At 39.9% G+C, this 21,883-nt stretch overlaps 1 protein-coding gene across 2 annotated transcripts in view; it reads right to left on the reverse strand.

Moving 5' to 3' along the window:
* Positions 1 to 11,446, reverse strand: part of USP3 (ubiquitin specific peptidase 3) — a 45,582-nt gene extending 34,136 nt beyond the window's left edge. The window contains exon 1 of one of the 2 annotated variants that reach the window (XM_075764915.1): positions 11,045 to 11,446. In XM_075764915.1, coding sequence (XP_075621030.1) covers positions 11,045 to 11,135 — 91 coding nt within the window. In that variant the 5' untranslated portion in view covers positions 11,136 to 11,446. Of the gene's footprint in view, positions 1 to 8,181; positions 8,333 to 11,044 lie in introns of those variants that run through there. The other variant, XM_075764916.1, reaches the window with a different exon arrangement.
* Between the last annotated feature and the right edge of the window lie 10,437 nt (positions 11,447 to 21,883).

The raw sequence follows: 21,883 nt of genomic DNA on the forward strand, positions 1-21,883 counted from the left end.
TTATGCAAATCCCGTTAGTAATAACATCTCAAATGCAAAGTTTTCCAGTCAGGGGATTCAGAGCATTTCTCAGAATACCCACTTCCTTTTTACAGACTGAAAAAATGGAGAATGAGAGCACAAGTAATTTACCAAAAGAATTCTAAGTTTATCAGCATAAATCAGAACTATACCTACTAGCCCTAATACCTTAGTCATTTATGTCATTTTACTTGCAGGAAAGGGTAAGACATCACAAAACTCAGCACTCTACACAAAACTTTTAAGGTGACTTGCCAAAACAGCTCTGAATTAAACACCTAAAACTTCCCATAGACAATGCACAAGAACAATCAGGCATTTGAGAGTCATCTATGAAAGCCAGTATTCTAAGCAGGATATTACTGAAGTTATTAGGCTATGAGAAATATCAACGTGTTGGATGTTGTCCTTCCTCTAGGCTTATGTGCTGAGGTTGCAAAAAGGCTCTGCCCACCTGGAATTCACAGCTCTGGAACTCCCTCTGGATGCAGGCAAGACATCTTTTCAAAGACTGAATACATCAGCTGAGGAGTTTTCTCCATGCAATTCTCATTCATTCAAGATGAATGCCTCGGGTTTAATGCACACACCTCCTACCCTTGGAAGGCCTTCCTTCCAGACTACTCCTAAGTCCTGAGGGAGGACTGACATTTCCTTCTGTTAAAGATGGCACTTACCATGAATAAGTAGTTATTCAGGGGAACAGTGACACAAAGCAAGAGTGTGACTTTCACAAAGCCTATCATTTACAGCTTTTACCTAGGCTGCAGTCTCCACAGCAATGAACATCCATGCATTCTGTATTCAAAATCCTCCAGATGAAACATTCAGTCGTTAGAATTGAGACTTGAACCAAGGATTTTCCACTTACAATGAACTGTCGAACATTAGAGTCATGTGCACTCTTTCTTTCTGGCCCATAAACTCGGTTATAAACCAGCATATACAGTAAAACAGCTTCTCAGGGCAAAAATTAGAAGTCTTACTCGTCACAGAACATCAGTAAAGACCACAGGACATCTGGATATGTGCAGAATTGGACACTCTGGCACTGAAAAAACACTTTATTAGCAGAAACAAAGAAGCCTAAAAAAATACAGGTGTCCTCCAAGGTAAGTCAGTATTTTTACAGGCAGCACGTAAAAAATCTTAACAGGCAGTGTAAGTTACCTAGTACCAAGCACTCATGTATTAACAAAATTGATCATGTTCCCAGTTTTTGACTTTGCATTCTTTTGTGTATTTAAAAAGGCAGCTGCTACAAGCATACATGCAAGATTTATTATCTGACCCTATTGTCTGTTTACATGCAGAAGGAATCAAAACGACTGAAATGAGTTATCTCAACTAAACATGCTGCTAAAATCGTAAGACAGAACAGGCATTAACACACACAGTAGTGCACTAAGTCCAAGCAGAACACTAACATTAATTTATAATCTATGAGTTAAGTTCCAGAACTTGAATATAGAGTTAAACATCTACAATTGTTGATTGGGTTATTTTTTGTTTGGGGTTGGGTTTTTTGGTTGTTGGGGGTTTTTTTGTTGGTTTTGATTTTTTTGGTTTGTCTTTTTTTAGGGGAGGTGGGGGAGTGCGCTGTGTTTAAACTGTATACACATCTGGTAAAGTATCTGCTGTACATTTTAAGAATTTAAGGCTAGTCAATTCCAGATGAGTAACTAATGAAAACCAGGTGACTGAAAAAGGAAGTCAATGTTACAAGGGTATTTTTTAAGCTCCGTTCTAGACAGAGAATGCAGGGAAAAGGAACGTTATAGGCTTTGAAAACTAGAGACATGTTCGACACCTTACTTACAAGCCAGCTGTTTTACTGTTCAGGTTTTATAGAGTATTCCCATTTGTTTTGAAACTTCATTTCACATAAAGCTCTTCGTTCTAGCCTACCCTCAGCCCCATTACAAGTGCACTGAATTTGTTCTAAACTGTTTGATATTAGAAAAATAAACATTCTATTTAACAATATTTTACATAAGTTTCATTTGTTAGACATCGTTATTGCCTATTTTAGAAAAACAGCATTCCAGCCAAAATGAAACCAGACAGAAGGGGAAATCGTTTTTAATTATACTATTTAAAATGTTTTGTTTAAAAATCAGCTAACACCACCTAGAAGAAAAGATAAGAAAAGATATAATTTAAATTACATTTAAATCAAAGCAAGAGAATTTACAAAGAAGCAAGTTTCCTGGTAAGCATTACTAACAATACAAAAATGTTAAAACGATTCTGTCAGTGTTTCATACCCTCATAACAAAGAGATGCACAATGAATAGAAATCTCAACAGTATCACGTCTTAGTCTGACCCAAAGCACGTTCAAATGTAAGAGAATTCAAATAGACTCTGAAGAAGACAAAGACAGAAAGACCCCACCCTCATTTTACAGCTATAGAAAAAACACAGTTCGTTCTTCCACTATTATCTTACCGTCAAAACTAGAAAGATAAGTTCTCAGTGAGAAAATAAATAAGTCATTTTGTGATAGTGAGTGACCTTATGAAATCAATTAATATTTGTGCTCATGGTACATGTGGTTTCCTCCTCTTTGTCACGACATAAAAAAGATTGCTCAGTTTCATGTAAGAAATTTCACAGATAGTTACCACTCTATTGCAATGGAAAATCATACCTAATTCAGACATACTAAACAACAACTGAGTAAGAATGTAAAACATGGGTAGGTGAACAATTTTTGACAGAATAGGTCATTGAAGTCCCCAACGCATTCCTAACATTGAAGAATGTTTGTCAGAGAGCAGTATGAGTAGCTTCATCTTCATCTGCATGTAATTCACCTCCCCAGTTAGGCTCAACCACATCGGCTTACACTTAGGTATTTTCATTATGCAATCAGAATTCCACATTGAAAAACCTGTTAGCTAAAAAATGCATGCTTTTTTTATGTGACTATATTCTTAATCCAGTAGTGGAAAAGCAGACAGGTAGGTAAGGAAAACTTCTTTCAATCAGTGTAAATGGACATGTCAGTTCCTGAGCAAGGGGTTAAATGAACTTGGGGGGGAGGGCGGGGAAAGGTGCAAAAGCAAAGTCAGATCACCCATAACAGCAATATACAAAAACACACAGAGAATGCTGTGCTGCTGCTTCTTTTGTTACGGTAAAGAAATAAAGTCACTGAGCACTACCAATCACACACACAGATGCTTAGCTACAGTAGTGCCATATTTTTTTGGTAATTTAGTCCTTCTACATGTCAGCTCAAACTTTAGGTCAAGAAATAGCAGCGGTTGATCTTCCTGCATATACCACATAAATCTCATCCTATCTGAAAGCAACAGTGAGAAAACATGCATTATTTTAAAAAAAAAAAATAAAAAGGGAAAGAAAAAATAATATAAAGAAAGAAGTAATACATCATCAGCAGGCTTATTTTACTTAACAATCATGGCCAAAAGCATTTTTAAGAAATTATTGCCTCTATTTCTCCTTTACATTCTAAAACCAATTTCTAATGCTTTGGCTACTTTGGTAACTAATTAGCATCCAAATTTAAATGCATATATACACACACACACTCATACATCTTAAAATTAAATGCTTTCCAGCCCTCACTGATATCATTCCTCATTAAAATAGTAGCATGCCAAGAAAAAAATTATTCAATCTTTATGTTACAGCAAGACACACAAATACTCATTTTCAGGCAGCAGCCAGAAAAAGCACAGGAAAGCCAATAGTGTAATGTAATTTTTAAACCCTTAATGAAAGGAATCTTCTTGAGTCAGTTAGCAATCAATCTCAGGTCAAAATATTCAAGCTGGAAATAGGAGGGAAAAGAGGAGAAGGACAGCAAGAAGGTGTCTTGCTTTCTTCATATAACCTAGTAATTAATTTACTTATTTGTAGTCCGCAATATTTCATTCCTACTTCCCCAATACTAAACAAAAGACACATTACTAACAATCCCTGTCAACAACAAAAAAAAGAAAGAAATCAAACGCTCAGTGGACAAAAACATTACCAAATGAAAAACTTACGAACCCAAGGTTAAAAAAAAAAAACAAACCAACAAACACTTTTAAAGAGGGTCATGGCTATCTTGAGAGAATGCACCTGTATTTTGACATGGACAAGCAGATGCTCACATTCACACAAAATCCTAAATGCAAATTACCTTGAAAAGTCTGTATCTGCCTGTTTGGTATGGATAAGGACCTCCAACTCCCACCCCCAAGCCTGAAAGTACCATGTGGCTTTAAAGTTAAAAAGCTGTCTGCTTGCAATATTGTGGGGTTAACTTCCAGAAGAATCACCTTATTTTGCAAGGTTGCCTGTGGGTATTGTGATTAGATTCAAATGGGTAATAAAATCTGTCAAAGAAATTTCATAACTACAAGATTCAAAATTATGCAATATATTCGGGGGGGGGGGGGGAAGAACAACAACACCCAACCATCAGAGGATTGCTTTGACATACCAGTTAAGATTGCTGAATGACAGGAGCATTGTGTCACACAGAGTTTAAAACACTCTCTTATAATCAAGGAAATGAATCATTAAGGACACAAAATCTTACACCGTTCCTGTAACAAGGACACCATAAAGCAATTAATATTTTATCAGATATTATTCTAATTCACTCTACAGTGTTTTTTTTCTCCAACAATCTCAAAACAAAAATTAGAAAAGTGTTAACTAGTTTTCAGATGTAAACTTCTGATTAAGTTGCACTTTCTAACCTCCATGGATTATTTTAATTAATGGCCTTTAGCCACTTCTGACCTAGGTAATGCATGTTTGTTAAAACAGAAAGCAAAGCATGAACAGGTTACTAAATGACATGAGTGGCACTGATGAAATGAGAAATGGCTCAAAGCTTAATTTAATTCCAAACATTGGGTCTGAAACTTTCGTTCTATGAATCTCAAACACAGAAATGACAGAAAAATTAACTAGTCTAACTCTATCAGCCTTAGCACCTTGCAACCATGAGAAGAACAGGGTAAGAATAATGTATTGATCTTGTTTAACACCTGCATGTCTTGAAGGGCCTGGAAAGGCAGGTGAAAATTATTATCCTGCTTACAATTATAACAGCTGTAATGAGAGTTGCACTAATCTGCAGATAAATCAAGAGTCTGCCATACACACACTTGTGTGTGCACTTCCACAATACCTCAGACTACCCTGTCTCCTTACCATATGGTACACTTGGAAGAGCCATTTCAAAACACTGATTTCTAATTCAATCATTAAATACTTCAGAACAGTCAGTAATAAGATTTGTCCTTCAAACTTTATCTTCAAAATCATCATGAAGTTTAGATCTAGTTTCTAAACAAAGGCAGTGTATTAAATGTCTGACTATCTCTTTCCTCTGAAGTGGTCTCTTTCCTCAGCTAATGTTCAAATTTTGTGACAGATTGTGATTTTGTTGAGTAGAGAGTATAAACCAATTTTTGAAAAGAAAATCTAGAAAATATTAAATCACCATCAATTTAGTTTATTGACTTTTAAAGGATACCAAGTATTTGAAAACAAAGACTCCCCTTTTTTGTAATTAAAAGGAAATTTAGATCTAGCTTATGAGACCGAAATTGAGACCCTTACCCCACGTGCACTGTCTAACAGAATCAGTTCCAAAGCACTGTGCTCTATCACACAGGCAAAGATAACTATGGCCCCCATGGTTAACTCATACATCAGTAACCGATTCAAATGGAAAAAAAATTTAAAATCAACATGTTTAAGGAAAACTAGACTGAGTCTTAAAAAACCCAGATCTAACAAGCTTTACTTAAAAAGACAGCCAGAGAATGAATTTAAGGAGATGTAACAACCTATAAAGTCTGTAGTTACTAACAAGCTTTCCTGGATTGCAGTGACCCAGAGAAACAGATGAAAGACTACCCAACTTTGAAATTAAAGTGACTGAATTAAAAAAAAGTTGTGGAGGGTTTTTTTGTGTGTGGTTTTTGTGGGTTTTTTTTGTTGTTGTTGTTGTTTTTTTTTTTACAAACTTATTTTGTTGTTTCAATCTCAGAATAAATCTAGTCATTTCCAGGCCAAATTCATTTTCCAGATATAGGGTGACAAATAACCCTCACACATGCAGGTCCACACACTGTCCATGAACCTACCCTGAATCTACATGCAGCTGACTGAACAGAATTTTCCAAAGGAAGAAGGTCCTACCTACCCCTCTCCAGTTTCACTGAGCTCTCTCTCCTTCTCCTGTATTCCAGTAAAAATGGAAGGAAAGAGGAAATGAGGACCTCTAGTAGTAAAAAGGAAAAAGCAAAAGGAGAGATATACTCATGGAGATGGAGAAGAAACACTAACGAGGAGCTGAGATGAAAAAGAAAGCCAAGATGGTGAAAGTCTGTATACCTGAGCTTTTACAGTGTGTTTGTTTTGGCACTGACTGCAACAGTCCAACGCCAAAAAAACACAATGTGGCAGAATGCTGTTACCTACCCCAACCAAAAGAGAACAGTGGAACTGATTTAAATGAGAAAACAAAAACTGATTGGGGAGGAGGGGAACCAACAAAAACCATCAAAAGCAGTCTGACTCAGTAGAGTCTTGTTCTTGAAATTTCTCCTTCTCGGCCCAAAACATTTGCTCTCACATATAAATAAAGCACCTAGTGATATTGGGGGTTATTCTGAACTAACTGAATTTACTAAGTAATTTAGTAAATTACTTCAAACACAGAAAAAATATCATCATTCACTAGGCCTCACACAGCTTCCTCCTGCTAGCTCTCCTCTGTACTTTTTATGGTCCCAACGTCATCCACAAATGCCACAATGTATGTTTCTGACCAACTGTGAAATTACAGCTCTTAGTCAACAGAAGTTAGAATGCAAGAAACAGATGCCAGGCAATATATTTAGCTTTTGCAGGAAATACCAGTCTATGGCCAGAATTGGTCTTCAATATCTAACAAAATTACATTATTTAGGAAAAAAAAAAAAGTATTCAACTGGCAGTGATCTGTAAATCAACCATTTTAAGCATACTTTTAGAAGTACAATTCCCCTTTAAAAAAAAAAATCACCAAATCTTTGTTTCAGTAAAACACAATCCTATCTATCTGCAGTTGTTCTGCTAAATACAGAGCTCAAATTCTACACTGAACAATCAATGAGTCCAGTGAGAACTAATGAATCCTCAACCAAGCAGAAAAAAAAAAAGTTGGAAGGACTCTTCAGACTTGCACAGGTGTGCTTAGGAGATTGCAATCATCACTTAGGTGAGGCATGGCTCCCTGTGGTTTCACAAGTCTATGAAAAGTTGTTGAGAAATACCGCATCTGAGCTGTTCCAGAGTACTTTTCATAATTACATCATTTGCACGATAGTGCTGAAGGTGTGGCACATCATACAAATTCAACTGAGTCAGTCTGTGACACTTTGCAGTGCTGCCAACACCTCCAATTACTGTGTGTCCAACTTCAGCAGAAGTTTCAGAAATTAAAGTGCATGGAAGACTGCACTCTAAACTGAATTAGCAGACTGTTAATGCAGTATTTCACGTGACAGCACTGATTAAAAGTCATTTTCAGTTTCTGTACAATTTTTACTTTATATATTCATCTTCTCTTAAATGCCCAATTACAACAACAACAACAAACTGCCTCTGGATCTGCAAAAAGGCATTCTGTGCTCTTTTCATAGCCTTACAGCTCCTCAAAGCAAACGCGTGCTGCTTTCTGCATTGCTTACGGGACAGAGCACGCTTAACCAGATTAAATACTCAGGGGAAAGCATGCCATTTTTTAAACAGGAGTGCTTAAACTCTCAGACTTCCAAACTACACAATAGTAACATAACAGATGTTCTAGAGACACTTAAAAATTCATATACATCATTATTCTTTAATTTGGAGCAAAGCCATTCATACTTGGATCAACACATTTGTTGTCAATACACCCTCTTACTGCTTTTTAAGACTCTTCCTTCATCACAAGACCTTCAGGTAGTTTCAAGGGGAACTACGTTAGGCCAAAAAAAAAAAAAATTCAGGCTGGTGCATTTGCTCCTCTATTCAATTCCCCAACTTCACTAAAGCTAGCTTCCAAATATCAGCATCAAATGCAACACCCCCTCCATTGTACAATGACACAATATTCAGTACCAGACAACAATATTCAAAAGTGCCTCCATATTACCGTGTGAAGTTACTGTTGCAGTCAGGAGAGTTTTGTGGAGAGGTGAAGAAAAGGTACTTAACCGATACTCATCACTCAGCATGACGATTCCAGCTCCTCAAATCACAGAAATGCAAGATAATGATAAAAATAGCCACTGCAGTCCTGAACTACGAACTCGCTCTCCAATCTATTCTGCAATGTTTTGCTATCACTGGCAGGTCACGTGGCTGCCAGAAAGCTTCCTGTATCAGTATCTTCACTTCGTCTCCTTTTCTGGAAAGGTCAGCAGCAACTCATAACAGGACTGATGACAAGTTCTGAGTCATTTTAAGACAATGTGCTTGATGAGAGATGCCTTATTATCACAGACTCCAGAAAATTACCTTCTAAATATCTTTCTCCAACTGAGGCAACACCACCAACAAAAAGAACTAAGCCCACAGAACCTTAGAAAACAACATCAAACGCAATAGAAAATGCATTAAATTTTGATGTCTTGATTTATACATGGCATTTTCTCTGGTTAATTTTATATTACCAAATTGCAGCAAAACCATGAAACAAGAAATGGTATTTACTGTGAATTAACAGAAACCAGTATTACATATCTTGAAAAAATTAATCTCACTAAAATGAGCACAAACAAGAAAGAGACAGTATATACCATTAGGGAGTTAATGTAACCACAATCACATATTACTAGCTGGAACTGAAAAGGGAGGCACTACATTTTACTATGCTAGTAGGAATGCAAAATTAATTTTTAAAAAGAACAATTTTTATTTGATTTACATTAACAAGAGCCTGCTTCTTGTTCATTGGAATGTTTTAAATTCAATGTACCTACCTTTTCCTCTAGCCACTTGTTAGGAATTCAATAGTTATCTATGTCAGTACTGTGTGACTGATTATCTTAATTTTCTTAAAAAGCATAGCAAACAGAGACACTCCCTTAGACATTGTATCACTATCAATCTTTTCAGTTCCCTAAAGTGTCCAGCACATTCTTCCTGCCTCCCAGCTGTAATAAATCAGTTGATTGCCAAGCAACTGGCTCTCCCAGTAAGTGCTAGTTTGGGAGAAACACCTCTGAACAACAACAACAAAAAAAATTCTTCTAATCACTGAACTTCTTTGTTGAGAAGCAGCAGGCCTAACAGGGTCCTGTAGCTGTAAACTGGCTAATTTTTGAAGTTGGAAAGTTATAGTAATACTTGAGCATATGTTTTTAGTTTTGGCAATTTTATCTTTTTAGAGTTCTCTGAAGGGTGGTTCCCTACTGCCATATGGTTCTGGTTGACAACTTTGCTTACCCTGATACTCTGAAGATAACAGATGGACCTACAGAGTTAGACGTCTTATCATTAATTTTTTTTCAGTAAAGAAACATCAGGGACAACAGATTTTCCTGTCCTGTACTCTTCCTTTCCTTCTAATAATTCTCCGCACTATTCCACTGTAAAGCGTACTCCCTCTAAAATCAAAAGCATTACAGAGTAAAATAACTGGTTTTGCGAAAGGAAGGAGCAGCATTACCACACCTTGGCTCCAGGAAACTACAATCAGGGAAGAACTCAAGTAAGCAGAAGCCTTGCCACACAAAAGCACTGATCCTGTGAGACAAAGGACAACCACCTTGCCTTTAAAAAAAAAGCATCACCTTAAAATATATCTAGCGTTTCAGTACTCCCTGATCAGTCATTCCCAAATGAGGCTTTCTCTCCAGTGCCACAGGGTGCTCTAACCGGGGCCTACTTCCTACATTAAACATACCTGGTTGCACCTACTCTCATACCGAGCAAAACTAAACAGATTACAGTTAGAGCAAATAAAAACATGTACCAAAAATGACAGTAATCATTGAAGGTTATCTGTGTAGAAGTGCGCGATGACCCATTAGAAAGCTAAATTTAAAACACCTCAGGCATGACACCTTTAAAAGGAGAGCCCCGGAACAAACAAGATCATGTGAGGGACAGTACTGAAGACAGGATGCATTTCAAAGATGGTAATTTGCATTATTAAATCAGCCAAGTACTAAAAAAATATGACCTCTACACTCCTACCGACCCACACAGCAGAGCAGGTGAAGCTAACTCCCAGACCCGCCCCCAGACCACCTTCACTGAGCTGCTCCTTGGATGGAAGGGTGGGCCAAGTCGCCTGCAGCCTCAGCAGTCCAATTGAAACTACACTCTCTAAAGTCCTTCCAAAAATGTCTACTTAAAAAAAAAAAAAAAAAAAAAAAAAGCAATCTCAGCCTGATTTAAAGAACACACTGACCCTGCAGCAGCCACCAGCTCCCCTCCTCTGAGCGGCCAGGCTCCTCCTGGGCAGGGCTAAGCACGCAGCTTCTCCAGCAGACAAAAGGAGCGAGGAGCCGCGATCTTGCATTCCTCCGCGCCCAGCGGGGCTGGGGGCGGTGGCCCCCGGCGGAGACAAAGTCTGCTGCCCGCCCCGGGCCGGCCGGCCGCGCCGGACAAAGCTGCGCAGGCAAGGCCAGACTAAGAGTGGGGGCTGCCTCCACCCCCGCTGAGACATGTGGCGGCCGCTCCGTGGCTCCTCCGCGGAGCGCATAAGGGGTGGAAAGAGCAGCGCTACGGCATCCCCTCTCCGGACCTCCCGACCCCGCCGGAGACGGGTCCCGGCAGGGTGGGGGGGCCGGGGCAGCCGCCCTCCCTCCCCTGTGCCCCCAGGCCCTCCCTCGGCCCCGGGGCACCCTCTCGCCAAGGGGCTGCGACGCTCCGCGAGGCCCGCGCCGGCCGCGGGGAACAAAGAGGCGAGAGGCGCCTGCCCGCCCGCCGCGCGAGGGCCGCGGGGTGGCCGGGCCACCCCAGGCCGCGAGGGCCGGCGCAGCCTAGGCCGCGCCGGGCGCACTCACCGCTGCAGCACCAGGAGGAGGGCGAGCCCTGCGGGAACTTGGCCGAGTCGGGGGCGATGCAGACGCTGGAGCCGAGGTGCGGGCACTCCATGGCGGACGAGGCGGCGGGCGGCTCCTCGCGGCGCTACAGCAACGGCGCCCCGCGCGCAACAGCCATCTTAGGGCCAACCTCGCGATCCGCGCGCCGGGCTTTGCGGGCAGCCGCCCTCCCGTCCGCGCCCGACGGCTCCCTCACCCCGCCTCCCGCCGGGCTTTCCGAGGAGCTGGCCTCCCGTCCGCCGCTCCGCCCGCCGGGCTTTCCGCGCTGCCGCCGCTTCCCGTGCCGGGCGAGGCGGAGCGGCCCCTCACCGTGCCTTGCGGGCAGCCGCCGCTTGCACTCGCGCGCGGCGGGGGAGTCCGCGTGCCGCGCCTCGCGTCTCCCGGGCGCGGGCTGTGGTGGCGCGCGGGGCCGGCTCCCGGCGGGGCTGCGTGCAACAGGCATGTCCCGTCCCGTCCCGCCGCGGGCAGCACCGACGGCAGCCGGGGTGCCCCTGCCCTCCGCTCGCAGAAACGCGATAGCTCTGCGCGTCAGGGGAGACCACATGAAATTTGTATGTGGTGAGACAGATGGTGTATTCACGCAATCTGTTCCTTAAGGGGCACAGCCTATGGCGTATGCCTGAAAAAGCTCCGTGGTTTAACTTCTCCCTACAGCCAACAGGAAGCTGTAGTAATCTTGTGTCTCTGCTGATTATTTCCAAGTATCTTTGCCTCGCGCTTTCTTTAAAGAGTTACCTGGCCTCAAATTTAGCTTATTACTGAATTTCCCACTCTATGACTGTAACCTTTAAGTTAAGTGGTAATGAAAGTACAGATGTTGTATTACAGCTTTTCCAGACAACGCAGAATAACAATTTTATGGCTTGGCAATTTGCTTATGCTGGATCAATACAAATTTTCTACTGAAAATACTCAGTTCCTTTTCAAATGTAGCAAATAAAGTCCACTACCATAATACCTGAAAAGGTGGGGATTTTTTTTTAATCTAAGGAACTGTGAAGTCCTCCTGCATGTTAGGAGTTTCAGACTTTTTCTCTTACCGTAACTAATGTGAGAAATAAAATTTTGCCACTGGTTTTGCCTGTTGTGTGACCTGCATGTACACACTAAAAGCATCTATCTCAATGTTTTTTACATGGCACAGCACTATTTCATAGATTACTTTAGAAACTGACAGGTCTGTATAGATTTTGAGATGAGATACTTTACATACTCATATCAAAGATGTCTTGGTGGTCACACATCCCCTTAGTAGAACACTGCTCTTTACCCCCTTTGTTCTTTTTCACCGTGTTTACGCAAGGGGGGAAAATTCAGAGCATGAAAGATCCAGTTTTCCACAGCATCAGAAACTACTTTGACTACACTCAGTGGAATCAGTTTGTATTTCTAGCTGTGCAGTTAGAAGCACAATTAGTTTACAAATACCAAACTGTGAATTAAATGGCTGCAAATGTTACCTCGACACAAAACCACGGAGCTTCCTCCCATATCCCCTGTCCTTCAAAACAGTCACATTTGATCAATCAGTTAAGTAACATTCCCAACTTATATTTTATAGGTTCTGTATAGTTTTCTAACAAATATTGTCTAAATAGAGCAAAAAATTAATTGGAAGGACAGAATTTTAAAAGTTGTTTCATACAACACAACTTTGATATACATCTAAGAATTACTTGTACAACTTTAAAGAACAAAAAGGTGGTCATGTTAGCATGTTCATATATTAGCCAAGGGGTCCTTTTGTTTCTTCTCCACCCTCTGCCACAATGTATAGTGAAGACATACGTTAAACTAAAGCAGCAGTTTGACTGCAGTTGCTTTCTGTCTTTTCTAACCAATGCATACGTTTAATTCTCGTCATGCGCCACTCATCCTTACACACAAACAATGAGAAAGAAACCTCAATTGGATCTGCTCTTCTCATTTTCCCCTCTGTAGCAGTGTCACTTGGCCTTCTCTCAGTAATATTTTGTAGAGCTTAATCAAAACAGTCAGTTCTTATCTCACTGTGTGGATTATGTTAGCAGTATATTTAGTCTTTCAGAAGTAAGAACTGGTTAAGAAGGATTAAATATGGTAAAATAAACATGCTTAAATACTCTTTAATTATCTACTTTTCATTTCAGCCACTCCTGTTCATGACTTTACAGTTGCTATAATATACCTGGAGAAGAGAACCAATTCCTTTCTTAAGTAAACAAACCTTGCCTCAAAAGAAGAGTATGGCCTTGCACAGTCACTGGAGTTGAACCGCCACCAGTATGAACTATTGTATCTATCTCCACTAAGCCAATGTATTGAAATTGCAGAGCTACAATACCTTATCTTAGAAACAGTTTTTATAAGCGTAGCCATGTTGGAAGAATATCTTCTGGAAACATACTAACAGATCCAAGTATGAGGTAAGAGTCAACAGGTGACAGCCATCTTGTTTCCCCACGTCCCTCACGGCTTGACTGAGCAACAGTCAACGGGGTGCAGATGGGAATGAGCGTTACTATTTCAGGCAGTGGGCGGGGGGAGTGGAGGGCTAGTAGTATCTTTAGAAAAGATGAGATGAAAAGACATGATCCACTGCAGCAAAACTGTAATGAACATAGCGGACTATGGAAGAAAGACATCCTCAAAATGTTTAGAGATATAAGGCCTAGGTACTGTTTTCTCTTAGAGATCCTCTTTTTAGTCCAGAAGGCGGCAAACTTGCAGACCCTCAAAGAAGAAAAACCTGACATGGGTTTAATTTAAGAGGCTCCTTTAACCCATCGTCTATTACCTTTATTTTAAGATGTGACTATTTAACTTGCAATATTCTGCACAAAGAAAAATGTCCTTTCTCCCCCTGCTGGTGGAGTTATTAAGATCCCCATAACAAAAAAACCTAAAGATGCTTGGCATTGCAAGGAGGTTGGGAGGGACTGCATAACTCCCCTAAGTACAGCATAGGACTTCCTAGAATGACATGACACCAGTTCTGACTTCTCTAACTGCTAAATAAAAAGGTGTCAACTTACCAAGATAGGCCTTCATCTTCCATCCTTGATGTTTCATGTTTAGGATCCAGAAGCCATCCACTCTGTGACACCTAATTCCTTTACAAGACAATAACGAAGTTTTAGTCCTCCTTTCATTTGTGGGTTGACAGTCATTCACTGAAACTCTTTAAAACACTGTAATTTTGCCCAAATATTTGCATTTTCCTCATTTTAGTTGCCATGCCCATGGCAGATGTGGTAGCCTTTAAATTTTTATCTCTGGTTGCCAAGATAAATATTTAAATAAGGATAATTCAATCAGTTCAGGAGCCATGATGCATAGCAGTTATCATATATGTGAGGAAGAACAACTTGGAAGAGCAGTAAGTGTATTTGTAAAGCAGCCTCTTTGCCTACTGACAAGTAATTGATCAGTAATGCAACTCTATGAGCACTCAGATCTCAAAAGCACTACTACAAGGGTAGTTTTAAGTGGCTTGCAGCAAGGCATACTTGTTGAATGCAGAGGAAAACTGGAGCAGAAGCTCTGGGTATAATTTTCCTTTTCAGTAAGATTTCTTGAGTACAATCACTTGATTTGGAACTGGAGTCCCATCTCTTTGCTCACATCCTTCCTCAGGAATCAGAGTAATTTAGATGATACCTAAGATAAATCCTACAGGCATGCTCATAATGGGTGCAATCAGTGCAGAACAGGAGCCTGTGAATTAGCATTATAAATTAGAAATTTCTATTAGTATAGCACAATCATGGCCTCTACTGCAACAGAGATATTCCACAACATCTTCTTGTGGGATATATATAGTCATCTATCCATCTATGCTATAGGCTCCAACTGAGAGCATCTGAGTTTAGAATTTGGCCTTGAATTGGTATCTTGCATATATACTAACAATTTACAGTGGGGAAGTTTGCCTGGAGGGTTCTTTAGTTCTGCTGTATTTCTGAGAAATAAAATCTGTGGTCTTAAATATTTGAAAACATTAACTTGCCTCCCTTGTGTATGTATTATGATATGGTCTAATGATGCAGTAGCAGAATTTTCCATGTGATCTTGACTTCCTTCAAAATCATTAGATGAACATCACTCAGTGGATCAAGTGAAGCAGATTGTTGCCTTAGATGACTTCCTCATTTGCTGTAGAAATTGGAAATTGTGGAATGAAGAAAGGATGATGCTGGAGGACTGGAATGAATGCTAACCTGAAGAACTAGAATCTAATTCAGTCTTTGCCTGACAATTCTTGCATGCCCTCTGGCAAGTCATTTAAACCAATTTTTTTACTAAGTAGACCTGTTTGTTTAAGTTAGAAGTCTATCCTTCTGAGGTTACTACAGCTGAGGAAAAGGGGCCAGCTCTGTTCAGAGCATACATGTTGGAGTCTTCCTATCTCTATGGCTAAACATCCATCCTCAATTTCTAGATTAAATGCATAAAGATAGAAAGACTATCATCTCCCATGGCATGTTTTTTCTTTTCTAAGTGGTAAATTCAGAATGTATGGAATGAGATTGGCAGATGCCCTGAACACTCAGCTGAGAAGGATAGTGGCAAGCCTTTTGCTCTGAACACATAAAGCACTAAACACTCTGAAAATACTACATGCAAATCCAGATCTAGTAGAAAATTGATAGATTGGGCTTTCACCTCTTATTTCCCAAAGCTGTAAAAGTGAAACATTCAGATATGCTGGCGATAGCGATGGGGACTACACAGAAACCCACCACAAGGAAATTAATTCTTTACTCAATGCGGATGCAACTCTGAGGCAGACAACTGGCATGGACAATATCAACAGAAAGCATCAGAATATAGGTAACTTCTAATACACAGTCTCAGCTCACTAGAGGCTGGCTTAGCAGCTGTGTGAGTTATATGCCATCTCTGCAGAAGCCAGAAGCTTAGCTGCATGCACCTGTGTAGGAAAGTACACTACAGCACATAAAATACCACAAGCACATTTCCGGCAGCATGTTGTCTCATTAACAAATCTATTTCCATTTCCTGCACGTCCTCGGAAAATAAAGGTCACACACTTTTTCAGTTTTTGATCATAACACCACAAGCAACTCACTTTACAAGGTTCAAGATTCTTTTCTAAAAGGCAGGACGCCCAAGATGAAGGTTAAAAATTTAAAGCTAGGCAAATGCCCACAGCAAGCATCTGTGACAGTATTTAGAAGGTAAGATTAAAGCGCGTAAATAGGTATGACGCCCTTCAAAGCGTGTCCATGACACTTCTGTACACATACCTTGAGGGGGCGGTGTGACACAAAGTATTGTGCAAAGGTACCACCAGGTAGTGCCAAAGGACAGAAGTGTTCTTCATTCCCTGCTGCTTACACCATCACTATAAGCAATTACCTGAACTTCTACTTCCAAAGGGATTAATGGTTCTCTCCAGTGCTAAGGAGGGATCCCTTATTTCTCAACGAGTTGCTTCTTGTGGGGAATAATGTTGACTATAGCAGTACAATTGCATTAGCCTGATACAGATTCCATCAGAACAGAAGATTACTTTTTAAAAAAAGTCTAATTCAAGCATGTATCTGAGATCTACAGAGCAGCTGTGTTCCCTAAAAGACACAGAAAAGATGGAAACTGGTCAAAGAAATTGCATGCTATCGATAGGATCCATGTGGGCTGGATTGTGTACAAACGCACACACACATATATACGGTGGGGTTTTCTTCTTTGTGTATTTCCCTCTGTGTGTGTGTGCACATATATATGTTCCTCTAGAAGGATGCTCCTTCACACAATCAGAACTATGCGTCAGATTCCCCAGGTGGTATACACTGGAGTTGTTCTATTAACTTGAGTTCAGACTAGCTGAGAAGCTGCCTTTGTGTGTTTCTTTCACATTAAATCGACAGGTTGTTTCACTCTCCTTTAAGCCCCTGAGTCAGAGTGGGCCAAAGGCGCAATCTGGTAATGGTCTACCATCAGAAAGAAACATGCCCTTTTCCAGAGCTTATGTTTGCCCAGAGAGATCAAGCATTTTCTAGGCCTTGACAACAACTTGGTATTCCATGAAATTTGTTGTAACAGCTTTGAGTTTCCCATTGCTGAGCACGCCTGCAAAATCCAGTTCCTAGGACTGGACATTTTGGAAAGGGTACTTTGAGGTGATACAGTCCTCTAGACTGCATATTCCTCTGCAGGAACCAAACAGTACTTTAGTATTAAAAGCTCTCCAAAATAATTTTGTTGTTTGCAACACAGTGTTGAGAATGCTAGGTGGGAATGCAAAAAGTGGGAAATCTGCTGCAGCCTGATCTCCCAGATGAGTGGGTTGAAATCCTGAGGACATGACTCTGGTTCGCTGTGTTCTCAGAGCTATAACTGGGGAAAAGAGAGCAGTAGTAGAAGGAAGAGAGTAGTGCAACAGACAAGGAAAGAGCTGCAGTCTTTCTACCACAACTCCCATTTTCAACAAAAATAACAGACATTCATATGATCTTCTATTGCTTCGATTTCTGACAGCCTGTGCTAATTTTACATCACTTTTCCAAGGATTCCAGAAGCATCTTATTGAACGAAAGTAACGCTTTAATACTGATCCAAATTTTGCCTTGTCTGCGCTATCACAGCTTGGTCACAATGCAAGGTATAAATAAAAGTGAATGTGACTATTCTGTGTGGTGGCTTTTTTGAACACACTAAGGGAGATGTGAAAAATAAATGACACAAATAAACTGAATGGTTTTTAAATTCTCCACATCATTTTCTTAAAGTGTTATTTGTACAGATGAAGCGTTATTTTTAATTCATACTTTAAACAAATGCCTGAAACTTCTCATATGTCTGGCAGCTTGCAACACCAGCTTCATCAATTGTTATGCTGTCCCCCAGAGCCTGTTCAATAATGCCAGTGCATCAGGGTGACATCCAGCAGTATTATTTCATGTCACTGGAATTCAGCTTTTACTGCAATCAGTTATGTCAATTTTATATTACATTGTTTCCAAATGCAGTCTTGAAAATATAAAAATTATTCTGTACTTGTGCTTAAGCTACTTTTAAGATCAACAGGCTTCATTTCCTCCTATCTTAATAAAAATAGAACATTTTATAGCCAACATAACTAATTTCTGGTCATCACAACTGAACAAGGCTTACTAATTTTTTGCAAACAAGGGAACTACAGGTATATTTTAAATAAATAAATGAATAGATAGGCAGCTCAGTTTACATACTGTGTCAGAGCATGGAGAGGAACTCCCAAGCACCCTGTTGAAAGAAAACCTAGTACTACCTATTTGCCTGGAAAATGTGATAGCTGGGACCATCCTATCCACCTATCCATTCAATCAAGGAAAGGGGAACTGTTCAAAAGCACTTGAGTAATTCCAGAACCTAAAACTCACTAGAACTATTTCTTATGTCACATGGGGCAAAATCATAGACTTTTCTAAGTCACAAACACCGCATGTTTAAATGACATGTGGGTTTAATTTCACCACTATGATTAGCTTGGTAACAAATCTCAGGAAAATAGACAATAATCCAGTCACAAAAATTAAAAGAAGAATTACTCTGATGATAATCTGAGAGGATCGGGAAGAGAGTGAGATGGTACAGAATAATATTATTTCAGATAAAACTCAGGAATCAGACTATGAAATCTGTTTGCCTGTGAAAAGAACATGTAAAGACAATATTGTAAAAGAAGTGTTTAAATTAATTTCTAAGGTCCCATTATAAACACTCAAAAAATGGTATGATGGGAAAGTCCGAGGATGAACTCGGTGAACTAATATGCCTTTTTCACCTCCAACATCTGTTATTTCCATGTAGAATATTACTACAGTAAAAGTATCATATGTATCTGTGAACTGCAACTATACACAACCAATATCACTTTTCCCTCTACATTCACCAAGACTGTTGATAGCCAAAATACTCTACAAGCTATTTTTGCTTCTTTGTTTACTGTAAGCTACAAAGGCGTCCCACCTGCCTTTCTGCTGCACGTACTGGCTTCTAGTTCTGTACAAGGAATTTTGTATTGTACTGCGCACATATTAGATCTTGGTCCTACTTTATTGACCACAAAGAACTGCAAATATTAACACAAAAGGAGCCAATGTCTCACAGCATTTTGATTATGAAGTGTTTTGACTCCAAAGCAAGTAACCCTGGGAAAAACTTGCCATTGTACACAAAGACAGTATATACACTTCACTGATAACTGAGATGAATAGAACTTGTGTTAGCTCACACATGGCCACATTTTATCCTGTTTGAAGATCAGCTCATTACTAGGGAATTAGGAATTTTCTTGCCATGTAATCCACTAGGATTATATTATTTGATATTATGTTATTCTTCAGGCTCAGTTATTCACAATGTTGAGTAGCAATCTGAATTGTGAAAAGGGAGACCATTGGTTCAGATTTCCTTTCCTCGCTCCCTTTGCTTAACATCTGCTAATTCAAGGACTGAACAAGGCCTTCTGAACTTTTTCTGCTCCAGCTGGAACTTCAAACTGAGACGGTAAAATAGAGTGAGAGGGAGATATTCAGCTTGTTCTGAAATAAGAAGCCACCAGAAGGCCCTATAAGCAGTACTAGATCTTTCAAAGCAGTCTTGCTAAGCTCCAAACACCAAACTGATTTACTCATTATAGCAAAAGGTGACTGTGCCAATGGCTATTCAGTGCCATAATCAAAGAGCTTCTATGAACTGCTGACACAGATAGCCCTGAATTTTGAAGAACGGAGATGTAGCTGAGTTTTCTGGGATTTTGACTTGCTTCACACTAAAAGTCAACACTCAAATATATTTTTAATCATTTAAATACATGTCCATACATACATGTACATGTATGTACATAAATATATGGCCAAATACATACATGTATTTAAATACGTGGCATTTTGTAGATGGGGAGGATCAGGAAGCTAGTAGATAGCATGATACAATTCACATTGAAGAAAACTATATGAAGACCTTTTATAGAATTTTAAATACGCAATGCCTATTATTTCTTTCACTCGGAGCCCTGTACAATTAGACTCAATATAACTAAGGCAACTACTTAAAAATATCTACATGTCTACATTACTACTTCTCTACGTGCTAGACTCTAGAATTTACCCAGGCTGATTTCTGTAGTGCCTGCGTAGCCAGGAATTTATGGTGCATCATGACAAATGATTTACTGGAAGCGCTCAGGAAGCACTTAGTAACTCATCCATGCTCACATAATGCAACCATCCCCAATTCACTGTCACACTGTACCACGTTAACATGCATTTCTGTATGTTCTGAGATTTGTGTGTCTAAAAGAATCTAAGGTGACACAGAACTGCAGTAAAACCTTTCATTACTATGATTCCCTTTTGTTAAAAGTGTGCTTTAATAGCAGAGACCAGAATAGATGTTCCAGTCAGTAAACGAGTAAGCTCAGTAAGACCTGCTGCATTTTGTGGTCCCTCCTTGCCCCATCACTAGTCACTTACAGGTAGTTAAGGAGCAGCTGCATAACTACATTCTGATGTCTTCACTGATTCACACAGCCCTAACAACATCATTCCATATTGCATTTGAACCACCTCCCATGGTTCAAACATACAAGCAATGTAAAATGGGCTAAAAACAGATGCCTAATCACCATTTATCCCTACTGCACGTTAGCACAGTTTTGTAAAGTAGCAAACAGCTGGAAAAATGATGCAGGGATCTCATCATAGTGATCCCTTCATTAAATTAGTATTGTTTAAGTAGAAGATCGCTTTGAATGTTCCATTGTGTCCTAAAAATTACTGAAGCCTAAGCAATGTGAGACTTCATTGCTGTACAGTGTCTATCCTAAGCATGGTATTTAAAGTAGGTAGTGAGTGCCAGGCCTGCATTTAGAGCATAATAAGATTTTACTCTTATAAACATGACTGAGTATCCAAGCACAAAAAATTATTAAACTTGGTGTGGTGTATAGTGTAGTTTAAAAAAGGGGCTTTTAATTCAGGACGCCTAGTTCTCCTTTTGTCTGACTTACTTAACGTCACTTCATGCAAGCCCAAGGGAAAATGGCAGGCTCAACATCTTTCAGGTAGGTAAAGGCCAAAACTTTGAAGTACAGGTTAACTAAACCACTCTTGCTGAACACAGGATAATTTTCTTTTCATGGGTAGATGTAACAGCTATTGTAGATCAAAAGGCTGATCTAGATAGCCAGAGCATTTAGGTACTCATAAGCATGGCACGTAATCATGAATCTTGCTCCTAGATTCAAGGCTTAAACTTTACACCATTGCTATCAGTATTTCTGCATGAAAGTAAAACTTCTCATTACAGTCTTTCTCTAAGGAAACAGAGGTTAACGTGCCTGACTTCTCATTACAGCTTCTCATCCACTTAGACAACACTGCATTTTGCCATTCCTAGGATAAAAGGCTGGGATGGAGCCACTCCAGCCATGAAGACAGGAAGGAAAGAAAAAAAACCCTGAAACCAGCAACTTCAGTTGCTGGACTGCTGATCAATCTGATTCCAAACTTTGCCATACCCACTCTGTCTCCTTCTGCCTGAGCACCAACCATAGCCACAACCAGACTGGTTGTCTAGGGTTGTGACATAGGCATTTCTGCTGCCAGCAGGCTGCTATTCCAGGCAGCTATTTTGCTAATGTCTAGAGTGAAACCTGGCTGTTAACTACAGAAGAAGAACTGGTACATCACCTTGTTATGTGGGAAAATGAGCAGATATTGTTGATGGTGGTATAAAACCATCAGCAATATGAAACCACAATGTATCTATGTACAAGGAAGGTAAGACTTAGGACTACTTGCAGACTTT

The sequence above is a fragment of the Balearica regulorum genome, chromosome 12 (assembly GCF_011004875.1).
Source record: "Balearica regulorum gibbericeps isolate bBalReg1 chromosome 12, bBalReg1.pri, whole genome shotgun sequence".
Taxonomy (NCBI): domain Eukaryota; kingdom Metazoa; phylum Chordata; class Aves; order Gruiformes; family Gruidae; genus Balearica; species Balearica regulorum.